General features: G+C 42.1%; 1 protein-coding gene across 1 annotated transcript in view; it reads left to right on the forward strand.

Annotated features, from left to right (window-relative positions):
• The window catches only part of yif1a (Yip1 interacting factor homolog A (S. cerevisiae)), a 28,873-nt gene that overhangs the window by 1,192 nt on the left and 5,962 nt on the right, over positions 1-21,719 (forward strand). The window contains exons 2-6 of the mRNA XM_043682735.1: positions 5,884-6,107; positions 8,730-8,834; positions 13,693-13,777; positions 15,135-15,192; positions 20,683-20,838. Coding sequence (XP_043538670.1) covers positions 5,884-6,107; positions 8,730-8,834; positions 13,693-13,777; positions 15,135-15,192; positions 20,683-20,838 — 628 coding nt within the window. The remainder of the gene's footprint in view (positions 1-5,883; positions 6,108-8,729; positions 8,835-13,692; positions 13,778-15,134; positions 15,193-20,682; positions 20,839-21,719) is intronic.

The following is a 21,719-nucleotide window of genomic DNA, read 5'->3' on the forward strand; positions in this document are numbered from 1 at the left end:
GGGTGGGTGTGGGCGTGCCCCTGGAGGGTGAATGTGAGGGAGGTAGGGTTAGGGGTGGGTCTGGGGGTGTCCCTAGAGGGTGAATGTGAGGGAGGGGTAGGGGAGGGTCCAAATCGTTCACTTTGCATTGATGGAGGATTTTAAGCCCTTGTTTGTGCTTCGTGTTTTTGAAAGAGCTATCTACTTAGACTGATTTCACCTGTGCTTTCCCAGGCCTTGTAATTTTTTTCCTTTTTTAACTGTTATTTGTAAAGTGACTACTGAATCTCTATATAAATCCCAGAGATTAGTATGCAGCACAGCAGTATTCATGGAAAATAAGTAGATGGCAGATGACTTGAACTGACATTTTGCATTGATCATCTGAGAGAGCTAAAAGGAAGCATGAAAAAGTTTTAGTGCAGTAGGATTAAGGAAAACCCTAAGGCATTATGCACTTGTGTGAGGAGCAGGAGGATGGCCAGAGTGAGGGTAGGGCCAATTTGGGATTGTGATGGGAACTTGTGCCTGGAGTCAGAGGAGGTAGGGGAGGTCCTTAGTGAATACTGAAGCAAAGTATTTATTAAGAGGGACCTTGAGGTTTATGAGGACAATTTGGAACAGACTGATCTGCTCAAACAGGTTGATGTTAAGAAGGAGCATGTGCTGAAAATTTTGAAAAACATAAGTATAGATAAGTACCCTGGACCAGATGGGATATACCCAAGATTACTACAGGGAGTGAGGGAAGAGATTGCTGTGCCTTTGGCGATGATCTTTGCATCCTCAGTGTCCACTGGAGTAGTGCCAGATGATTGGAGGGTGGTAAGTGTTATCCCCTTGTTCAAGAAAGGGAATAGGATAATCAAAACTACGGACCAATCAAGCTTGCGTCTGTGGTGGGCAAATTTATTTGAGGATTCTGACAGGATTTATGATTACTTGGAAAGTCATAGCTTAATTAGACATAGTCAGCATGGCTTTGAGAGAGACCGGTCATACCTCACAAGTCTTATTGAATTCTTTGAGGATGTGACAAAACACATTGAAGGTGGAGCAGTGGATGTGGTGTACATGGACTTTAGTGAGGTGCTTGATAAGGTTCCCCAAGATAGGCTCATTCAGAAGGTGAGGAGGTGTGGGATACAGGGTTGTCTGGTCGTCTGGACATAGAATTGGCTAGCCCATAGAAGACAGAGGACGTAGTTAATGAAAAATATTCAGCCTGGAGCTTGGTCACTAGTGTTTTGCAGGGATCAGTTCTGGGGTCTCAGCTCTTTGTGATTTTTATAAATGACTTGGATGAGGAAGTGGAAGAGTGGGTTTGTCAGTTTACTGATGACATGAAGATTGGTGGAGTGGTGAATAGTGTGGAGGGCTGCTGTAGTTTGCAGTGGACATTGACAGGGTGCATAGTTGGGCTGAGAAGTGACAGATGGAGTTCAACCTGGAAAAATGTGAAGTGATTCATTTTGGAGGGTCAAATTTGAATGCAATCTGCAGGGTTAAAGGCAGGATTCTTGGCAGTGTGAAGGAATAGAGGGATCTTGGGCTCCACATCCATAGATCCCTCAGAGTTGCCACCCAAGTTGATAGAGTTGTAAAGAAGGTTATAGTGTCTTGGCTTTCATTAGCAGGGGGATTGAGTTTAACAACAGCAAGGTTATGCTGCAGCTGTATAGAGCCCTGGTTAGACCACACTTGGAATATTGTATTCAGTTCTGGTCGCCTCACTATAGGAAAGATGTGAAAGCTTTAGGGAGGGTGCAGAGGAGATTTACCCAGATGCTGGAGGTATGTCTTATGAAGAAAGGTTGAGGGGGCTAGGGCTTTTCTGATTGGAGTGAAGAAGGTTGAGAAGTGACTTGATAGAGGTGTACAAGATGATAAACATAAAGTGGATAGCCAAAGACAATAATAGATAAGGTGCAGGAGTAGGCCATTCTGCCCTTCGAGCCTGCACCACCATTCAATATGATCATGGCTGATCATACTTAATCAGTACCATGTTCCTGCCTTATCTCCATAACCCTTGATTCCACTATCCTTGAGAGCTCTATCCAACTCTTTCTTAAATGAATCCAGAGACTGGGCCTCCATTGCCCTCTGGGGCAGAGCATTCCACACAGCCACCATTCTCTGGGTGAAGAAGTTTCTCCTCATCTCTGCCCTAAATGGTCTACCCGTAATTTTAAGCTGTGTCCTCTGGTTCGGCACTCACCCATCAGCGGAAACATGTTTCCTGCCTCCAAAGTGTCTAATCCTTTAATAATCTTATGTCTCAATCAGATCCCCCCTCAGTCTTCTAAACTCAAGGGTATACTAGCCCAGTCGCTCCAGTCTTTCAGCATAAGGTAGTCCCGCCATTCCAGGAATTGACATCGTGAATCTACGCTGCACTCCCTCAATAGCCAGAATGTCTTTCCTCAAATTTGGAGACCAGAACTGCACACAGTACTCCAGGTGTGGTCTCACCAGGGCCCTGTACAGCTGCAGAAGAACCTCTTTGCTTCTATATTCAATCCCTCTTGTTATGAAGGCCAGCATGCTATTAGCCGCCTTCACTACCACCAAAGTGGATAACCATACATTTATCCACATTAAACTGCATCTGCCATGCATCTGACCACTCACCTAACCTGTCCAGGTCACCCTGTAATCTCCTAACATCCTCATCACATTTCACCCTGCCACCCAGCTTAAGGTACCAAATCAAAGGTTATTATGGAAAATAAAAGCTTTTGGTATTGAGGGTAACATATTGAAATGGATAGAAGGTTAGCTGACTAACAGGAAGCAGAGAGTGGGAATAAGTGGGATTTTTTTGGGCTGGCAGAATTTCACAAGCGATGGGTCACAGGGGTCAGTGCTGGGCCCTCAACTCTTTTCGAGTTATAGAAATGATGTAGATGTAGGAACTAATGGTGGCTGCCAAATTTGCTGATGACTGAAAGAAATGCTTGTAAGCAAGTTGTGAAAAGCACATAAGGAGCTTGTAAAAGGAATTTAGATGGGTTAATGAGTTGACAAAGATTTAGCAAATAAACTATAATATGGGAAATTGTGAGTTATCCATTCTGGCAGAAAGAATAAACAATGTGTAAAATCTAAATGGTGAGAGATTGCAGAGCTTTGAGATGCAAATAGATCTTGGACTTATCAACCTTCAGACCTAACCGTCTCTCCAACACCAATTCCTGGTAAATATAAATTCCCTTAAGTTCAGGTCCTTCAGCCACTGTTACCTCAGGGAGATTACTTGTGTCTTCCCCAGTGAACACAGATCTGAAGTACCAATTCAATTCTTCTGCCATTTCTTTGTTCCCTGTAATATATTCCTCTGTTTTAGTCTTAACCATTTTTTTGTCTTTCACATACCTAAAAAAGCTTTTACTATCTTCCTTTATATTTTTGGCCAGTTTACCTTTGTACCTCATTTTTTCTGTGTATTTCCTTCTTGGTAATCTTCTGTTGTTCTTTAAAAGCTCCCCAGTCCTCCATTTTTCCACTTATCTTTGCTATGTTATACTTTTTCTCTTTTAACTTTATATATTTCTTAACCTCCCTTGTCAGCCACGGCCACCCTTTTGGAAGTGACTTTTTCCCAGGGTGCAAATGGCTATCATGAGAGTGTGTCATTTTAAGGTGATTGGAGGAAGGTTTGGAGAGTTGTCAGAGGTAGGTTCTTTACTCAGAGGTGGGTGTATGGAATGGCACTGCCAGCAGTGGTAGTAGTCAGGCACATTAGGGACTCTTGGATAGTCACATGGAGGATAGTATAATGAAAGGTATGTAGGTTAGTTTGATCTTGGAGTAGGATTAAAAAGGCAGCACAACGTTGAGGGCCAAAGGGTCTGTGCTGTACTGTTCTATGTCTATGTTCACTACGGAAGATACAGTGGTACAGGTTTGAAGGGTTAAGTGGCCTACTTCGCTAATTCATATGATTTGTATCTACATTCTTAAGTGATCAGCAAGGTAAGTGGGATGTTGTAATTTATTTTATGGGCAATGGAATATTAAAATAGGGATTTTTACTGTAATTGCATAGTGCTTTGGTGAGGCTATATTTGGAGTACTCTCCATAGTTTTGGACTCCTTGTTTAAGGATGTAAATGTGCTTGGAGCCATTTGATAAAGGCTCATTTGACTGATACTTGAGTTGGTAGGACAGTGTTACCTTGAGGAAAGGTTGGAACTGTATCCATTGCAGTTTGGAAGAATGAAGAGTGTTTTGAAACAGATAACAACTTGAAGGGAATCGACAGGGTGCATTCTGAAAAGCTGTCTCTACGTCTGGGAAAGACTAGAACTAGGGAACACTGTTTAAAAATGAAGTGTCATGCAGGTGAGAGGGAGATGAGATTTTTTTGTTTTTGGAACTCTCATCCCTGGAGAGCATTGGAGGAAGGGAAATTGAATGCAGTTTAGGAGAATAAGGAGTCTTTTTACAGCTATACAGGGCCTTGGCGAGACCACACCGAAGGTATTGTGTGCAGCTTTGGTCTCCTTACCTAAGCAAAGATATGCTTGCCATAGAGCAAGTACAGTGAAGGTTAGTCAGACTGATCCCATGGATGGGAGATTTGTCGTATGAAGAGAAATTTGAGTCACTGGAGTTTAGAAGATTGAGGAGGCTTGTCAGACTGGATATAGGGACTATGTTCCCTCTGGCTGTGGCCTCCAGAACAAGGAGTCATGTCCTCAGGATAAAAAGTAGGTCATTTCGAACTGAGATGAGAAGAAGTTTCTTCACGCAGACGCTAATGAACTTGTGGAATTCCCTCCTGCAAAGCGGCTGAGGGTGAGTAATTTAATATATTTTAAAAAAGTAGGTTTCTAGACATTGAGTCAAAGGATATGAGGAGATCATGAGTGTGTGGTGTTGATGTCGAGGATAAGCCATGATCATGTTGAATGGCAGAGTGGGCTCGACGAGCCATGTAACCTATTGTTGCTCAAAGTTTTTATGTTTGTGCACTTTTAAGACATGAATAGGTAGGAAAATAGAGTTGAGGTTACGCCCAGATCAGCCGTGATCTAAGTGCAGAAAAGATATGAAGGAGCCAAATGGCCTACTTCTCTTGATTTGTATGTTTGAATGCTTCCACCTGTTTACTGAGCTGTGGATTCCAAATCACAGCATTGCTGGCGTGTGCAGTGATTAAATCTTTGTACAGTTTGCATATGACATGAGTTTAAGTTGCCCAGACAGCACCCTGGAGGGAGAGCAATCTGAGAGCACAAAAGGTTATTTCTGGCTATGAAATGATCAGTGTGGCTGTTCTTTCCGGAGGGGAATAGAAGGTGGCCTTTGAGATTAGCTCATTTTAACGCTGTTTTATTTAAGGGGAATCAGTGTCCAAGTAAATTATCTTAATGGATATTGAGTGTTATAATATTTTTCTATATCTTATAACCTGCTTGGGTTACATTATCAAAGACCAGGAGCCAATAAGTTTTTGATAGAATTCCCTCCTCTGTGTGCTCTGTTCCAATAAAATTATGAATAGACTGTGCACTGTGCTTGCTGGAATCAGTAGAATATCACCGACTGTAACCAGCAAGGCTACAGTATATGATTAAAGAGTCAAAATCAAATGAATTATTGTTTTGAATGGACCAATGCAAAGAACAGCTTTGGGAGAAACTAAATCCTGGATTCCAGATTAATCCTGATTTTTCCAGTGTGATTTGTTCACTTCCGGTCTGGCACTCTGTGAGAAGCTGGGTGTAGGTATAAAGAATGAAGATTTACATAGAACATGTGCACGTGGAAGCAGAGTTGTGACCTTCCATAATGCTTGTATCTCAGTTCAGTTGGTTCTTTTGCTCTGCTGTGTTTGTAGTTCTTTTGTGAGCCTGTAGCTCCTGACCAGAATGACCTTTGCACTTGCTCCCCAGCTCCAAAACAGAGAGGGCGGCCTCCCGTTTCCAACATGATGGACCCCAACCAACTTTTTGATGACACCAGTGCCTCGCAGCACCCCCAACCCACCAGCTACACCGTCCAAGGAATTGACATGGGGCTTCCAATCAACAACTTCCTCAGTGAGCCAGTAGCGGATTTTGCCATGACCTATGGCACAACAATTGCCAGCCAAGGAAAAGACATGGTCCATAAAGAGGTAGGTAGGTAGCTGCCCATGTGCTAAACCATTGTTAATACAACACAAGTCTGATTATAAATTCCACTGCACTCTCTGCAGTTCCAACTATGTAATGCATCCGCATTTAAAATAAATATCAGCTGTAACTGTGATGCAAATCAGTTCCTTTGTCAGTGGCTGTCCTGTTTAAAGTACTCCGTGTGTTGGACAAACGCAGCTTGCAAATAAGTAGTTTGCAACTTGCTTAAGAGGCATTGAATGCAAGAGCTAATCCAAGAAACTAATACCTTGTTAATGTTGTTATGATTTGGAGATGCTAGTGTTGGACTGGGGTGTGCAAAGTTAAAAATCACACACCCAAGTTATAGTCCAACAGGTTTAATTGGAAGCACACTAGCTTTCGGAGCACCGAAAGCTAATATTTTTCCAATTAAACCTATTGGACTATAACCTGGTGTTGTGATTTTTTACTTTGTTAATGTTATATTGTGCTTACAGCACAGAAAAGGGTCACTCATATGATCCTCCTCACCCCTGTGCATCTCAACGAATCCTCAAGTAACAGTGAGCTTCTCCCTTAAGTACATCTGTACCATTCCCTCATCCACTCCCTGTGGTATTGAGTTCTACATTATCCCAACTCTGAGTAAAAAGGTTTGTCCTGAAATCCCGACTGGATTCATTTATGGCATCTGGTTTAGCTCTCCCCAGTGACTGGAAACACCTCTGCAGCTGCACTTTTGATCAATTGTACTTGAACTTTTAAAATTCCTTTCTCGAATCTGAAGTTGACAGGGACGATTTAGGTGGCTGCTTGTTTTTAAAAAAAAAACTTAGCCAAATGGAATCTTTGACTTAGTGCCCAGAGGCACAAGAGTTCCAAACAGGGAAGCTTTGTGTCAATGGTTAGACCCAAGACTAAGGTACTGTCCATTTCTTGAGGCCATGAAGAAGTGCCGTTTTGTAAAAATCTCTTAAGTGGGTGTTTCTGGCTTTGCCAACTTATATTCACTTCCTAATTACCCTGCTCAAGGTGGTGAGCTGCCACATTGAACAATGCTGTTAGGGACAAAGTTCCAGCGTTTTTGGCCCAGTGACTGTGAAGGAATGGTCAATATATTTCCAAGCCAGGATGATATGTGGCGCAGCGGGGAATCTGGAGGTGATTGTGTTTCCATGCATCTGATGCATTTTCAGGAAAATGGTGGTATTGTTGTATTGACATTGTACTTATAATCCGTGAGCTAATGTTCTGGAGGCGTTGGTTCAAATCTCATCGCGGCTATTTGCAAAATTTGAACTCAGTAAAAATCTGGAATAAAATCTAGCCTAATAACAACTATGGAACCATTGTCAATTGACATAAAAGCCCATCTGACTCACTCGGGAAGGAAATTTGGCTGACATGTGACTCCAGACCCCAACATTGTTGGCTAAGTTCGCATTCATTGTTTATCAATGACCATATCCAAAAGATAAAGACAAAAATCTGTTCCCATTCTCCTTTGTGATACTAACAGTGTGTTTGTAAGTGCTGTTAAAGGAGCCTGTGTGAGTTGGTACAATACATCTGACAGGTTGTGTACTTTTGCCATTATGCAGTTTGGTGCTGGAGACAGTGGATGTTGAAGATGGTGGGTAGGATGCTAATTAAGTGGATAAGTTCATCTTGAATGACGTTGAGCTTCTTGAATGTTGGAAGGTTGGGAGATATTTATCACATTGCTGACTTGTGCCTTGTCGATGGTGTACAGACTTTGAGGAGTCAGGAAGTGAATAATTGTCATGGAATTCCCAGCCTTTGACCTGCTTTCATAGCCCATTGTATTTATATGGCTGGTCCAGTTCAGGGGTTTCTTGACAACAGTGGGCCCTCTGTATCCTTTGCAGAAGACCGAAAGGATGTGAAAGTTCAGCTATGTGGAGAGGCTGAAGCTGGGATTGTGCTCAGGAGATTAGAGACTGTTTATGAAGACCTTTTTTTTATGAGAGCGTTTGATGGAGTAAACAAGGAGATGCTATTTCCAGTGGCAAGTGGATGGACAACTGGAGGGACACAGATCCAAGTTAATCAGCAAAGCAACTGAAAGTGAAATTGTAATCTGAAACATGATGCCTAGAAGGGTAGTGGAAATCAACATTAACTTTCAACTGGGAATTGGATAACTACTTGCCAGACTTATGGGCAAAGCTGGGGTATGGGTCTAAATGGATACGAACATAGGTACAATGAACTGACTGGCTGCCTTCTGTGTTTATATCATTCTGAGCGTGTTGATAGTATCTGTGCAGCCGTGACAGGTGTTCAAAACAAAAACTGAAAGAAATGCAGATGCTGTAAATCAGAAACAAAAACAGATGTTGCTGGAAATGCTCACTCCTCGCAATATCTATATTGACAAGTGTTCATTTTGTTTCATAGCAATAGTACAGTGAAATGGCTTGCCTGGACACTTCAAAGGGTGTCAACTTTCAACTACTTGATGTGGGACTGAAGTCACCATTTGAACTGTGTGTCAGATAACATCAGCATCACTGGTCTTGTAAAAGCTGCTCATCCGTTATGACCAGTGCCAGAAGATCTGATAACCTTGCATGCTCAGACCAGACTGACTATACACGTTTCTTTCTTTATGACAGCTGAACAGGTTTGTGTCCGTCAACAAGCTGAAATATTTCTTCACGGTCGACACCAGATACGTCACCAAGAAGTTGGCCTTGCTGCTGTTCCCTTACACCCACCAGGTACAGAACTGCATGGGGGTTGTGCAAAGTATTATTATGGACAGGGTAGATAGGCAGACTGAACTCTTTGTTCTCTTTACCTCTTTCACAATTTACTTGTGAAAAGGCTGTAGTATATGTCCCAAACTTCTGTTTACAAAGTCACTTTTTAAAAATGAATCTCAACTCCCTCTCGGGTTTAAATGAAAAGTATTATTTATTGCTATTCAAAGCTGAGCTAGTCTTTGTGCCTTCACATGTAATAACAAGAAATGGGTGTCAGAGACAAGAGGGAGAGGCAGAATTAATTATTTTATTGTCCTCCTGTCTGTAAAAGGTGATTTTTTTTAAAAAATAAAAATCTTATTCCATATCCTTTCTGAAACAGACCATGCTGTGTTTCCCCTGTGTACAGTTTGAATCTCCTTACTTGAGAATGGATGTACTGGCAGAGGAGGTTCACTGGATTGATTCTGCAGTTGAGAAGGTTGGCTTATGAGGAGAGGTTGCGTGGACTGAGACTATACTCATTGGAATTTAGAAGAATGGGTGCGGGGAGTGGGGGGGGGGTCTTATAGAAACATAAAATTATGAAGTGAATAGATAAGGTAGAAGCAGGGAGGTTGTTTCCACTGGTGGGTGAAACTAGAACTCTCAAAATAAGGGGTAGCAGATTTAGGACTGAGTTGAGAAGGAACTTCTTCACTCAGTTTTGGATCTGTGGAATTCCCTGTCTGGTGAAGCAGTTGAGGGTTACCTTGTTGAATGTTTTTCAGGCAAAGATAGATGGATTTTTGAGCAGCAAAGGAATTTGGGGTTGTGGTGAGTGGGCAGGTAAGTGGAGCTGAGTCCATGGAAAGAATCAACCATGATCTTATTAAATGGTGGAGCAGGCTCAAGAGGACAATTGACCTACTCCTGCTCCTAGTTCTTAAACCCTCTGAAGTTTCATTTCTAAGTGACCTACTGCAAACTGTCTTTCATGCATTTTTTAAAAAAAGGATGGTTTAAACCCTGTTAAGCTTCACCACATGCATGCACAGAACAAGGAAGGAAGAGAAGTCACAATTAAAGAGAAATATGATTTGGACATTAATTCCCTTGAGTCCAGTAAGTTGATATGAGTCAAGGTAATTGCAGTTGGCTGCACTGTCAGAATTCTTTTTCACAGATGTTCATGTGCAATTAAAGATGTATAATATAGACAGATTTTTTTTAATCAGTAAGGGAATCAAGGGTTATGGGGAAAAGGCGGGAAAGTAGAATTGGGGATTGTCAGATCAGCCATGACCTCATTGAATGGCAAAGCAAGACTCAAATGGCCTACTTCTGCTTTTGTATATCTTGTGGTCAATGTGATCTTTGTAGCCTGGGAATAAGTTCACTTCTGAGGCAGCACACCTGATTACTGAGAAGAGAGATGGAGACGAGGCAGTCTGTAGCTGAGCTGAGAGCTATTACTCTGTTCTGATGTTTAAAAGCAGTCTGAGAAGAGTTCACAGCTGTATAATTGAAACTATTCAAAAGCCAGAAGTTTCAGGTATGTAACCGGGTTCCTGATGTCACAGCTCATTGAGGTAGCACTCTGGAAATCAAACCCCTGTATTGCAGAAGTCATCACAAAAGTTAAGAGATTTTAAGGTATGCAAATTTGCCAATTTACGTGTCTTCTTTGACCCAGGATGACAGAATGGTCCAGGTTTCTGCAATACAGATTCTGGCTATGTGTTTGCCATGTATCTCTGTTAGTTAAAAATCTCATTATGCTCACCTACTCACCCATCATTTGCAAAGCTAGTTCAGGGTTTGCTGAGATGATCCTTTTTGCTGGCCAGGACTTGCTCGAGGAGGAGTTTATCGAAGATATCCGCAATAGTTTTCTTGAACAGTATGTAATGGAACTGACGAGGGAGCAGCCATCATAGATCTGGTCCTGTAATGAGGCTGGAGTAATTTAATGATGTCATAGTTAGGGATCCTCTTCGAAGGAGAGGTTGAATTTAGAATAGAGTGTGAAGATAGAATCCAATACCAGGGTCCTGTGCTTAAACAAAGATTACAGTAGGGTGAGGGAGGAGTTAGCTAAAGTAGGCTGAAAGCAAAGACTTCATGGTGGGACAATTGACTAACAGTGGAGGACTGTCAAAGCAGCAAAAGTATATACCTGTGAAAAGGAAGGACTGAAGGAAAAGGGGTAATCTGCCATGGGTGTCCAAGGAAATAAGGGAGGCTATCACATTGAAAGAAAAGGCATACAAAGTGGCCAAGATCTCCCGGAAATTACAAGATTGGGAAAGATTTAAAGGTCAACAGAAAGCCACAAAAAAAGCTGTAAAGAAAAGTAAGATACATTATGAGAATAAACTAGCTCAGAATATACAGACAGATAGCAAATATTTATAAAAATATATAAAATGAAAGAGCAGCTAAGTAAATATTGGTCCTTTTAGAGGATAAGAAGGGGGATTTAGTAATGGGATATTACTAATAGGCTAGGGCACTGAACAGGTATTTGTGTTGGTCCTCACAGTGGAAGACCAGTCTCCTGGCCCTGATGAAATGCATTTAGGGTACTAAAAGAGATGGTGAAAGAAATAGCAAATACACTTATACTCTCCCAAAATTCACTGGATCCTGGGGCAGTTTCAACAAATTGAAAAACAGCAAATATGATGCCACTGTTTTTAAAAGAAAGAAAATAGAAAAAAGATGAATTGTAGACTGGTTAACTTAGCTTCTGTAGTGGGGAAATGCTTGAGTCTATTATCAAGAAAGAAATAGCAAGGCATCTAGTTAAAAATTGTCCCATTGGGCAGATGCAGCATGAGTTCATGAAGGGCAGATCATGCTTAACCAATCTACTAGAATTCTATGAAGACATTACAAGCATGGTGGACAACGGGGACCCAGTAGATGTGGTGTATCTAGATTTCCAAAAGGCATTTGACAAGGTGCTACACAAAAGGCTGCCGCATAAGATTAAGATGCATGGTATTATGGGCAATGTATTAGCATGGATAGAGGATTGGTTAACAAATGGAAAGCAAAGAGTGGGGATAAGTGAGTGTTTTTCTGGTTGACAGTCAGTGACTAGAGACATAGTTTAAGTGAATGGGCAAAGGTCTTGCAGATGGACTACAATGTTAATAAATGTGAAGTCATCCATTTCGGTAGGAATAATAGTAAAAAGGATGATTACTTGGATGGTTAAAAAAAAGTTGCAGCATGCTGCTGTGCAGAGAGACCTGGGTGTCCTTGTGCATGAATCACAGAAGGTTGGTCTGAGGGTGCAATGAGTAATTTAAGAAGGCAAATGGAATTTCGTCCTTCATTGCTAAAGGGATTGAATTTAAGAGTAGGGAGGTTATGTTGCAGCTGTACAAGGTGCACACCTGGAGTACTGCGTGCAGCTTTGATCACCTTACTTGATAAAGGATGTACTAGCACCAGAAGGAGTCCAGAGGATGTTCACTAGGTTGATTCTGGGGTTGAGAGGGTTGGCTTAAGAGGGGAGTTGAGTTATATTCATTGGAATTTAGAAGAATGGGAGGGATCTTTCAGAAACATAAAATAATGAAGGGAATAGATAGTACAGAAGTAGAGATGATGTTTCCACTGGTGGGTAAAGCTAGGTCAAGAGGGCATAGCCTCAAAATTAGGGGAAGCAGATTTAGGATTGAATTGAAAAGAACTTCACCCAGAGGTTTGTAAATCTATTGAATTCCTTGCCCAGTGAAGTATTTGAGGCTTCCTCAATCAATGTTTTTAAAGCTAAAATAATTTTTTGGACTGTAATGGAATTAAGGGTTACAGTGAGAGGGTGGGTAAGTGGAGCTGAGGCCATGATAAGATCAGCCATGATCTTATTGAATGGCAGAGCAGGCTGGAGGAACTGGATGGCCTACTCCTCCTCCTACTCCTAGTTCTTATGTGTGCTTCTCTTCAGTTCTCTGGCTTGCATGAGGCACAGAACTACTAGCTCATATTGTATAAAATCTGTGAAGTATTAGTTAAAAGCAACTGTTTGCAGCACTTGGTGAGGAAAATAATCTGGCCTCCCTTCAGGTGTTTTGGTTTTCTTTACTGGAGGAATAAGGATCCTTCTAGAGGTCTAAATATGTCTGATCATGATATTCACACCCACAAAAACTGTTCAACCCTGGAAACAATCACGTAAATGTGGTGGGCAGATCGCCTTTGTCATAGACTAATCAGCTACCTGTTGCTGGCCAAATCTCATCCTGTTCACAATTCCTGGTGCTAGCTTGTCTGCAACTAAACGTCTCTCCACTGGATGAACAAACAACACTGTAAGACCATAAGACATAGGAGTGGAAGTAAGACAGTTCGGCCCATCGAGTCCATTCCGCCATTTAATCATGGTTGACGGGCATTTCAATTCCACCTACCCGCACTCTTCCTGTAACTCTTAAATTCTTGATCTCGCAAGGAATAATCAATTTCTGCCTTGAAGCCATTTAATGTCCTGGCCGCCACTGTGCTCCATGGCAATGAATACCACAGGCCCACCAGTCTCTGGCTGAAGAAATATCTCCTCATTTCCGTTCTAAATTGACTCCCTCCAATTCTAAGGCTGTGCCCTCACTAACAGGTCTTGCAGATGGACTACAATGTTAATAAATGTGAAGTCTAACAGGAGGCTTACCATTTGTTTAGACATGTGTAGAGTTATTTAATTAAGGTCCAGTGTTTAGAACAGTTTAACGAGAGAAGTGCACAACATAGGCTACACAGCAAGTATTGTTAATAAGACAGGCAGCAAAGCGACATTTGTAGTTTAACCATTGCATCCACTTGAAGTTTGAACTGAAAGCTCTAGGACACAGACTCTCATTGAAATCTTTCCTTCTCATCTTAGAACTGGGAGCTTGGATACCGTGTTGACTCACGACTGACCCCACGAGAGGACTTTCATGCGAACGCTCCAGACCTGTACATTCCAAGTGAGTGTGTAACGTGGTGTTTCTGGTTCGAGTCTGGGATGGTAATATTCACCTTTTTATAGAATGCCTGTATCGATCACTGCTTCCCAAATAACTCAACAACCAATAAACACTTTGCAAGTATTGCAACGTAGGAAAAATGACAAGCATTCTGCATACTGCAAATTCTGACCCAATGTGGTAATGACTAATGAGGGCAAAATACTGGCTGGGTCACTGGAAGAGCTCCTCTACTCTTTTTTTTGTTCCTTGGGATATGAAAGTGCAGACGAGACATCAACTCAAGTGTGACCCTTCCAACAGTGCAGCGCTCCCTTGGTACTCCAGTGGATTCTCAGCCTTCTCAAGGGTGACTAATGATGGTCAATAAATGCTGGCCCAGGCAGCCAAGCCCTTATCCCCTGAATGAACTTTAAGAAAATATATATACCAAGGTCACTAGTGGTGAGACTGAAAACCAGATCAGCCATCACAACATCATTACCTATTATGGCCACTGTTTGATTCTATAGGGTATGTTGTTCTACAATGCATCTCCCAACTGTTTGCATTATTTATTGAAAGGAAATTTTCTAAAACTGTGTGGGTAACGTAAAGGTCAATTTTCAAGTATAATGTATATCGACCATACATGAAGGTCTAGGACAGTTAGAACAGATTTCCAGTTGGTCACAAATTCTGCTAAATCTAGTGCTGGTACATTATTAGTACTAGAGTGTTAAGGCTGCAATTGTTACTCCAGTTCAACAGAAACACAATTTATTTTAAAATGGCAGCTTGGGTTGTAGTTCCCTGCTGCCCTTTTTTTTTGTTTGATTGTGGACCAGTAGTGTGGCATTTAACATGGTTCAGGATATGGTGTTCTTAATCCACAACTCAGTCCAGCTGCCACAGTGTGTAAATAACCCCTCTTCTGGTAGGGTGGACGTGTGTTCCCCTAATCCAATCCCCCTGGTAGTGGGTTTGACTTGTACGTCAGTGTCCACAGTGAACAACTTGTGCTACGTGATCCAACTCTACAGCGTTGGGCTGTCCAGAGTATTTGACAGAATTATTCTCTTGAGCATCCCCCAATTTCTGTAACTCCAATATTGGTGGCTGTGTCTTGCTACCTGGCCCACAAGCTCTGGAATTCCCTGCCTGAACCCCTCTCTGTCTCCTTTCCTTCTCAAAGACATTCTTTATAAGCTATCTCGTCAACCAAACCTTTGGGCTTCATCCTGAATATCTCTTTGCGTAGTTCTATGCCATACTGTGTTTTGTGTGCAGCACTTTGGGATGTTGTATGTTAAAAGCGCTGTAGTGATGAAGAATTATTGTTCCAGAGCTGACTGCTGTCTTTGGTTTTCTGTTTCAGCTATGGCTTTTATTACATACATCCTGTTGGCTGGGGTGGCACTGGGCATCCAACAGAGGTCAGTATTTCACTGCCATCTGGGGTAGTGTTACAAAAGCATTTTAGCAGAGAAGTGGGAAATCTTCACTAAAGTAACCAAAGTTGAAGTGAAGTTTCAAAACTAAACAGCTTCAAATGAATCAGATTTTCCCATTAAAACAAATATATAAAAGCTATAGTTTTTTTCTTATCAGGAAAAATAAGTTAAAACATTATGTCCTGCAGTGTGAAAGTTTTATATTGCTAAATCACTATGTTGGTAAATTAAATATATTTCAAAATGTGTTTTAAAGTTTAAAAGAACTATAGTAACCTCCAGCTCACCACATAACCGTCCCCGTCCCTCCTGATTGCTACAAAGACTTCCTCTCTCAAACCCTCTGGTTTGTAGTCTCTCCTGCTCCCTAACCCACCTTGTTGCTGAACCTTCAGTTTCCTCACGCTCCTATTTGGTGTTTCTCTCTTCACTCCCATGAGTGACAAGATAGCAGGAGTGGGGAGGAAGAGGGTTGGTCTGATGGTCACTGAGGCTTTCTTCAGACTGGTAGAAATGACTCAAATGAAACTTGAGGCACTAAACAAGAATACAGGCCTATGAGCTGATCAGCATTGAAGCAAAGTGATATTTAATGAGGGAAATTCTAAACAAAAACATGCTGTAAAAGTAAAACTGAAAATGCTGAAAACATTCAGCAGGTTCAGTTCCATCTGCAAAGAGAGAAGAATAGTACTGGTGTTCCAGATTGATAGCTCTTCGCCCAAAGGGGAAAATGTTGACAATCTAGCAGGTTTAACTGAGCACAGAGACATGGCAGGGGTCGGGAGAGGAGGGAAGGAAAAAAGGAGGGATGTGTGTGATCAACTAGAAAGGGCGGAAACCATGTGATAAAACGTAAAGGGTGCTGTTGATAGGACAGTAGAAGAAAGTGGTGGATCTCGAGGAGCTGTGAATAATGATGGCAGAAACCCTTTAGCCCATCATGTGTGTGCTGACCATGATGCCATTCCAACCTTATCCCATCTGCCTGCATATGGTTCATATTCTTAAATTATCTGTGTGTTCATGTGTCTGTCTAAAAGCTTGTTAAACATATCTGCTACCAACACCCCTGGCAGCATATTCAAGGCACCTACCACCCTCTGTATTTTTTTAAAAAAACCTTGCCTAGCATATGCCCCTCTCTCCTTAAACCTGTGTCCCCCTAATATTTGACATTTCCAATCGGGAAAAAGATTCCAACTATCCATCTTATCCATGCACCTCATAATTTTATATACTGTTGTCAGGTCACCCCTTGGTCTCTGACACCCAAATAAAAGCAATCTATGTTTGCCCAACCTTTTATTATAGACAGTACCCTCCAATCCAGGCAACATTCTCATAAACCTCGTTTGCACCCTCTCTACATCCATCCTATTGTGTGGAGAAAGTGAGGATTGCGGATGCTGGAGATCAGAGTAGAGTGTGGGGTGCTAGAAAAACACAACAGGAAGGGCAGCATCCGAGGAGCAGGACAATTGATGTTTCAGTCATCCAGCGTACCCTATACCTACAGCAATGCTTTTCGCCCATCCCTGGACTCTCATTATCTCATTTTTGAAGCCCCCCTTCAACCGTCCCTTTACCTGCATATAACCTCCCCCAAACAATGTTTTGAAAGTTCTTGCTTAATGCTGTCAAATTTGGCCTACCTCCAATTTAGAACTTTAACTTGTAGATCGGTGGTGGGGGGGAAGCTATAGTACAATCCCAGTAAGGTGATAATCCCTTTTCTATTTCTGAGTTCCACCCATATGACCTTACTGGGTGATTTCCCAGGAATATCCTTCCTAATGTTATCCTTAAATGAAAATGCCACTGTAAGAGGCATGATCAGATCCGAATGGAGAATTGACATGGCAAGCGGGCAGATGTTTGACAGACAAGTGATTGAATGGCGATATTGTGCAAACACATTGTCCAATCTGCATTTCACCTCTTCACTACAGAGGGAGCTGCATCACAAACTCTGAGTGCATTGTACTAAATTAGAAGTACCAGTAAATCGTTGATTTGCTTTGCAGGAGTGCTTTTTGCCCAGCAGTGCAAAGGGAGAAGGTGGAAGGGCAGGCATGTATCTTCTGCAATTGCACAGGAAGGTACCATGAGACGGAAAGCAGGGTTTGGGATGAAAGAGGAGTGAATTAGTATGTTGTGAAGTGAACAGACCCATTGTGACATTGAATATAGAGTGAAGGAAAGATAGATATGGTCAGTAGTGGTATCATACTGCAGGTGGTAAAGTATCAGTGGATTATTCACTTATTCTGGAGGCTGCTGGGGTAAAACATGAAGAGGACAAGAAGTCCATTTTGAGGATTATATAAATGATTTGGATGTCAGCAGAAGAGGTATAGTTAGTAAGTTTGCATTGGAGGTGTAGTGGACAGTGAAGAAGGTTACAACAGGATCTTGATCAGATGGGCCAATGGGCTGAGAAGTGGCAGATGGAGTTTAATTCAGATAAATGTGAGGTGCTGCATTTTGAGAAAACAAATCTTAGCAGGACTTGTACACTTAATGGTAAGGTCCTAGGGAGTGTTGCTGAACAAAGACTTTGGAGTGCAGGTTCATAGCTCCTTGAAAGTGGAGAGGTAGGTAGATTGGATAGTGAAGAAGGCGTTTGGTATACTTTCCTTGATTGGTCAGCATTGAGTACAGGAGTTGGGAGGTCATGTTGCGGCTGTACAGGACATTGGTTAGGCAACTGTTGTAATATTGCGTGCAATTCTGGTCTCCTTCCTATTGGAAGGATGTTGTGAAACTTGAAATGGTTCAGAAAAGATTAACAAGGATGTTGCCAGGATTGGAGGATTTGAGCTATAGGGAGAGGCTGAACTGGCTGGGGCTTTTTTCCCTGGAGCGTTGGAGGCTGAGGGGTGACCTTATAGAGAATTTACAAAATTGAGGGTCATGGATTGGATAAATAGACAAAGTCTTTTCCCTGGGGTCGGGAATTCCAGAACTAGAGGGCATAAGGTTGAGGGTGAGAGGGGAAAGATGTAAAAGGGATCTAAGGGTGAACTTTTTCACCCAGAAGGTGGTACATGTATGAAATGAGCTGCCAGAGGAAGTGGTGGAGGCTGGTACAATTGCAACATTTAAGAGGCATTTGGATGGGTATATGAATAGGAAGGGTTTGGAGGGATATGGGCCGAGTGCTGGCAAGTGGGACTAGATTGGGTTGAGATATCTGGTCGGCATGGACGGGTTGGACCGAAGGGTCTGTTTCCATGCTGTACTGTTCTATAACTCAATGTGGGAGTGTGGTAGGGACTGCAGGAGGGCCTGAAGTGTGTGAAATGGAATGGGCGTGTTGTCAAAGGCAGTACTGATGGGATGGGAGTCCTTGGTTGAAGTTTGAGATAAAAACATGAGATGTTGTTAGGCAATATTGAATCAACAGAACAAACCAGATGGGGAATGTATTTCCCACCAGAACCCCAATGGGAGGAAATATAATCAAGGTTATTGTGAGGAGGGACTGGGTTGATAGATGTTGGTGCACAGCAGCATTCCCTGTAATATTTCTTGCTGCTGCCTGGACCTCTGAGGTCTATGTGGGGCAGCAACCTCTGGAAGCAGCAACATGCATTGGCACACCAGCTTGGAGGGAGTGTTAATACACGGCCTATCTCCAGACATGGTGATAGAGAGGTTGAAGAAGGGAAACACCAGCGATAATGTTTTCTAGTTTGAACCAGCAAGAAGCAGTACAGATATAGTCAGTGGGATCTGTCCTGGGGTATGCCTGTATTTATGCAGGTTCCAAAAAGCTCCATGGTAGAAAAGGTACAGCTAACATCCACATTGAATCCAGCTGCTGCAGGATAGTTGTCTGTAAAGGTTAGTGTGAGAAAGCTGTTGGGAGCAGAGGGTGGCACACATAGGGAAAAGGCTACGCAAGGAGAAGAGAATTGCGTTTGTTGTAGGAAGTTAGTTCGTTCCATGGCAGAGGGGAAAGAACTGGCTGCTGTGTGCCAGTGGATGGTAGTGTTACACTTGATTTGAGGGCATTGTGTAGCATTGCACTGTCAGGGGAGTTGGAGAAGTGGATGTAAAATTGCAGAAACTGCAGCTGTGTGCAAAACACTGATTTTATCTTAACAATGCAACCAGGGTAATGCGTTTGAAAATTTTAATTTTTAAGCTAAATGTTACTGGCCAGGACAATTCCTTCAACTCTATGACTGTATCCTTTTCACAGATGTGGTCCATCTTTCTCACCCAAGCTGTCCATTGCCTGTCTCCTTAGAAAAATATTCAGTGGTATCTATCAACCCATTGGTTTCCAATTTATTCTGCCTCACTCTTTGGCTGTGTTGCAAACATAGAAAATAGAAGCAGGAGTAGGCCATTCGGCCCATTGATATTACTCCACCATTCAATACAATCATGGCTAAACTCTGTTGCAACACCTTGCTGTCTCTGGTTGTCCTCTGATACCTTTGGCTTCTATAAATTTCTTAAGTATATTCAGTGACATTGCCTCAACAGCCTTCTGTGGTAGGTAATTCCCCAGATTTGTACCCTCTGAGTGAAGAAATGTCTCTTCACCTGAGTCTGAAATGGCCCACCATGTGTCCTGAGATTGTGATCTCTTTCTCTGACACCTCTCCCCCGCTCACAACCTCTGACCCCCACCACCACCACCCCCAAGGGAACATCATCCCTCTATTCAGTCTCTCAGGATTTTATACGTTTCAGTGAGTTTCCCCACGCATTCTTTTAAACTCTAATGAATATAGGTTCAGTCAACCCAATCTCTCTCCAAATGGGAAACCTGCCATAAAGGAATTGGACTGATGAGCCTTCACTGCCCTCCTTCTAAGGTAACGATATATTTTCTTGGATATGTAGATGAAAGCTTCACACAATTGGACACGCACAGCCTATGTCCAGCTATACTAAGGTTTCCTTGCTCCCATACTACAAATCTTCTTTGTAATGACCAACATATCATTTGCCTTCCTAATTACTTGGTACACCTGTGTGTTTGCTTTCAGTAACTGGTGTAAAAGAAGCCTAGGTTCCTTTTGTATGTCAATATTTCCCAATATATCAGCATTTAAACAGTATTCTGGCATTTTGTCTTTGTTTTTCTTGTCTGAATGAGCAGCTTCACATTTATCCATGTAGTGCTTCAGCTTCCATGTACACCCAACTTATCCAAATTGTGCTGAAGCCTCTTTACATCCTCTACACTACACTTACTCCCACCTAGTTCTTCTTACTATTTAGTGGTTTCTGTTAAACATTTATATGGGCTTATTACAGAAACCCACGGCCACAAATGGTGTTTGGATCTGTGGCAATTGTGTACGATAGGAGTTACAGAGAAAGGATTTGATTCATTGGGTGAATGGGATAGGGCTTGGGTCTGTTGTGTTCGTGCACAATGGGGTTGAATGTCATATTTTGTAGTGATGTGTTTTTCTGGTAATAAGACTCTGTGTATTTGTGTTTCAGGTTTTCTCCTGAGGTGCTGGGAATGTGTGCCAGTACTGCTCTGGTATGGATCATTATTGAAGTTTTAGCCCTTGTCCTCACACTGTACTTGATATCAGTACATACAGACCTCACTACGTTTGATCTTATTGCCTACAGTGGATATAAGTATGTGGGGTAAGTGCTGGCGAGGGCCTGTTCCATTGTGTTATTGTACACATTGCGATGCTGGACCATTATAATGGGGTCAGTGTAATAGCATCTTGTAAGGTGAGGTATAATGAGGGAAATCATGCCTGGCATATTTTGAGTAGGTAACAAATAGAAGGAAAGAAGTGAGTTTAATATATTTGGATTTGAGAAGGCACCACACATTAGGCTACTTAGAGATTTGAGCCCACGGTGGTGGAGACAATATTAGTATGGGTAGAAGGTTCGCTAACTAATTAAACAGCATATATTGGGGTCATTTTCAGCATGGTGACCAGTGGCATACAGGGATCAGTTCTGGTGCCACCATTCATTATAATATATTCTAATGACATGGTGAGGAAGGTGAATGCATTGTCACCAACTTTGCAGATGACACAAAAATAGGTACAAAAAGGAAGTACTGAGGATGACACCCATACAGTCTGTTGGGGGAGGTGGACAGAGTAAGTCAGTGAACAAAAACTTGCCAGACTAAATGTAATGTGGGAAAGTTTGAGGTGACAGGAAGTAAAAAAAAAAAAGGAGCTGAGTATTATTCAGATGGAGAAAGACTGCAGAAAGCCATAGCACAGCAGCACTTTGGAGCCATCATTCATATATCACAAAAAGCTAGCATCCAGGTTCAGTGGGAAACATAAAAAGCAAATGGAATGTTGGCTTCTATTTCAAAGGGAATGGAGGATAGTAACAAGGAAGCCTTGCTAAAATTATACATGACACTAGTTAGACCACATTTGGATTACCGTAATCAATGTTGGGCAGTTATCTAAAGAAGGATACACTGGCATTAGGTGTAGTCTAAGGTTCAGTAGGTTGATCCCAGGTATGGAAGGATTATCTTGTGA

Source organism: Chiloscyllium plagiosum, chromosome 45 (genome assembly GCF_004010195.1).
Source record: "Chiloscyllium plagiosum isolate BGI_BamShark_2017 chromosome 45, ASM401019v2, whole genome shotgun sequence".
In the NCBI taxonomy this organism is placed as follows: domain Eukaryota; kingdom Metazoa; phylum Chordata; class Chondrichthyes; order Orectolobiformes; family Hemiscylliidae; genus Chiloscyllium; species Chiloscyllium plagiosum.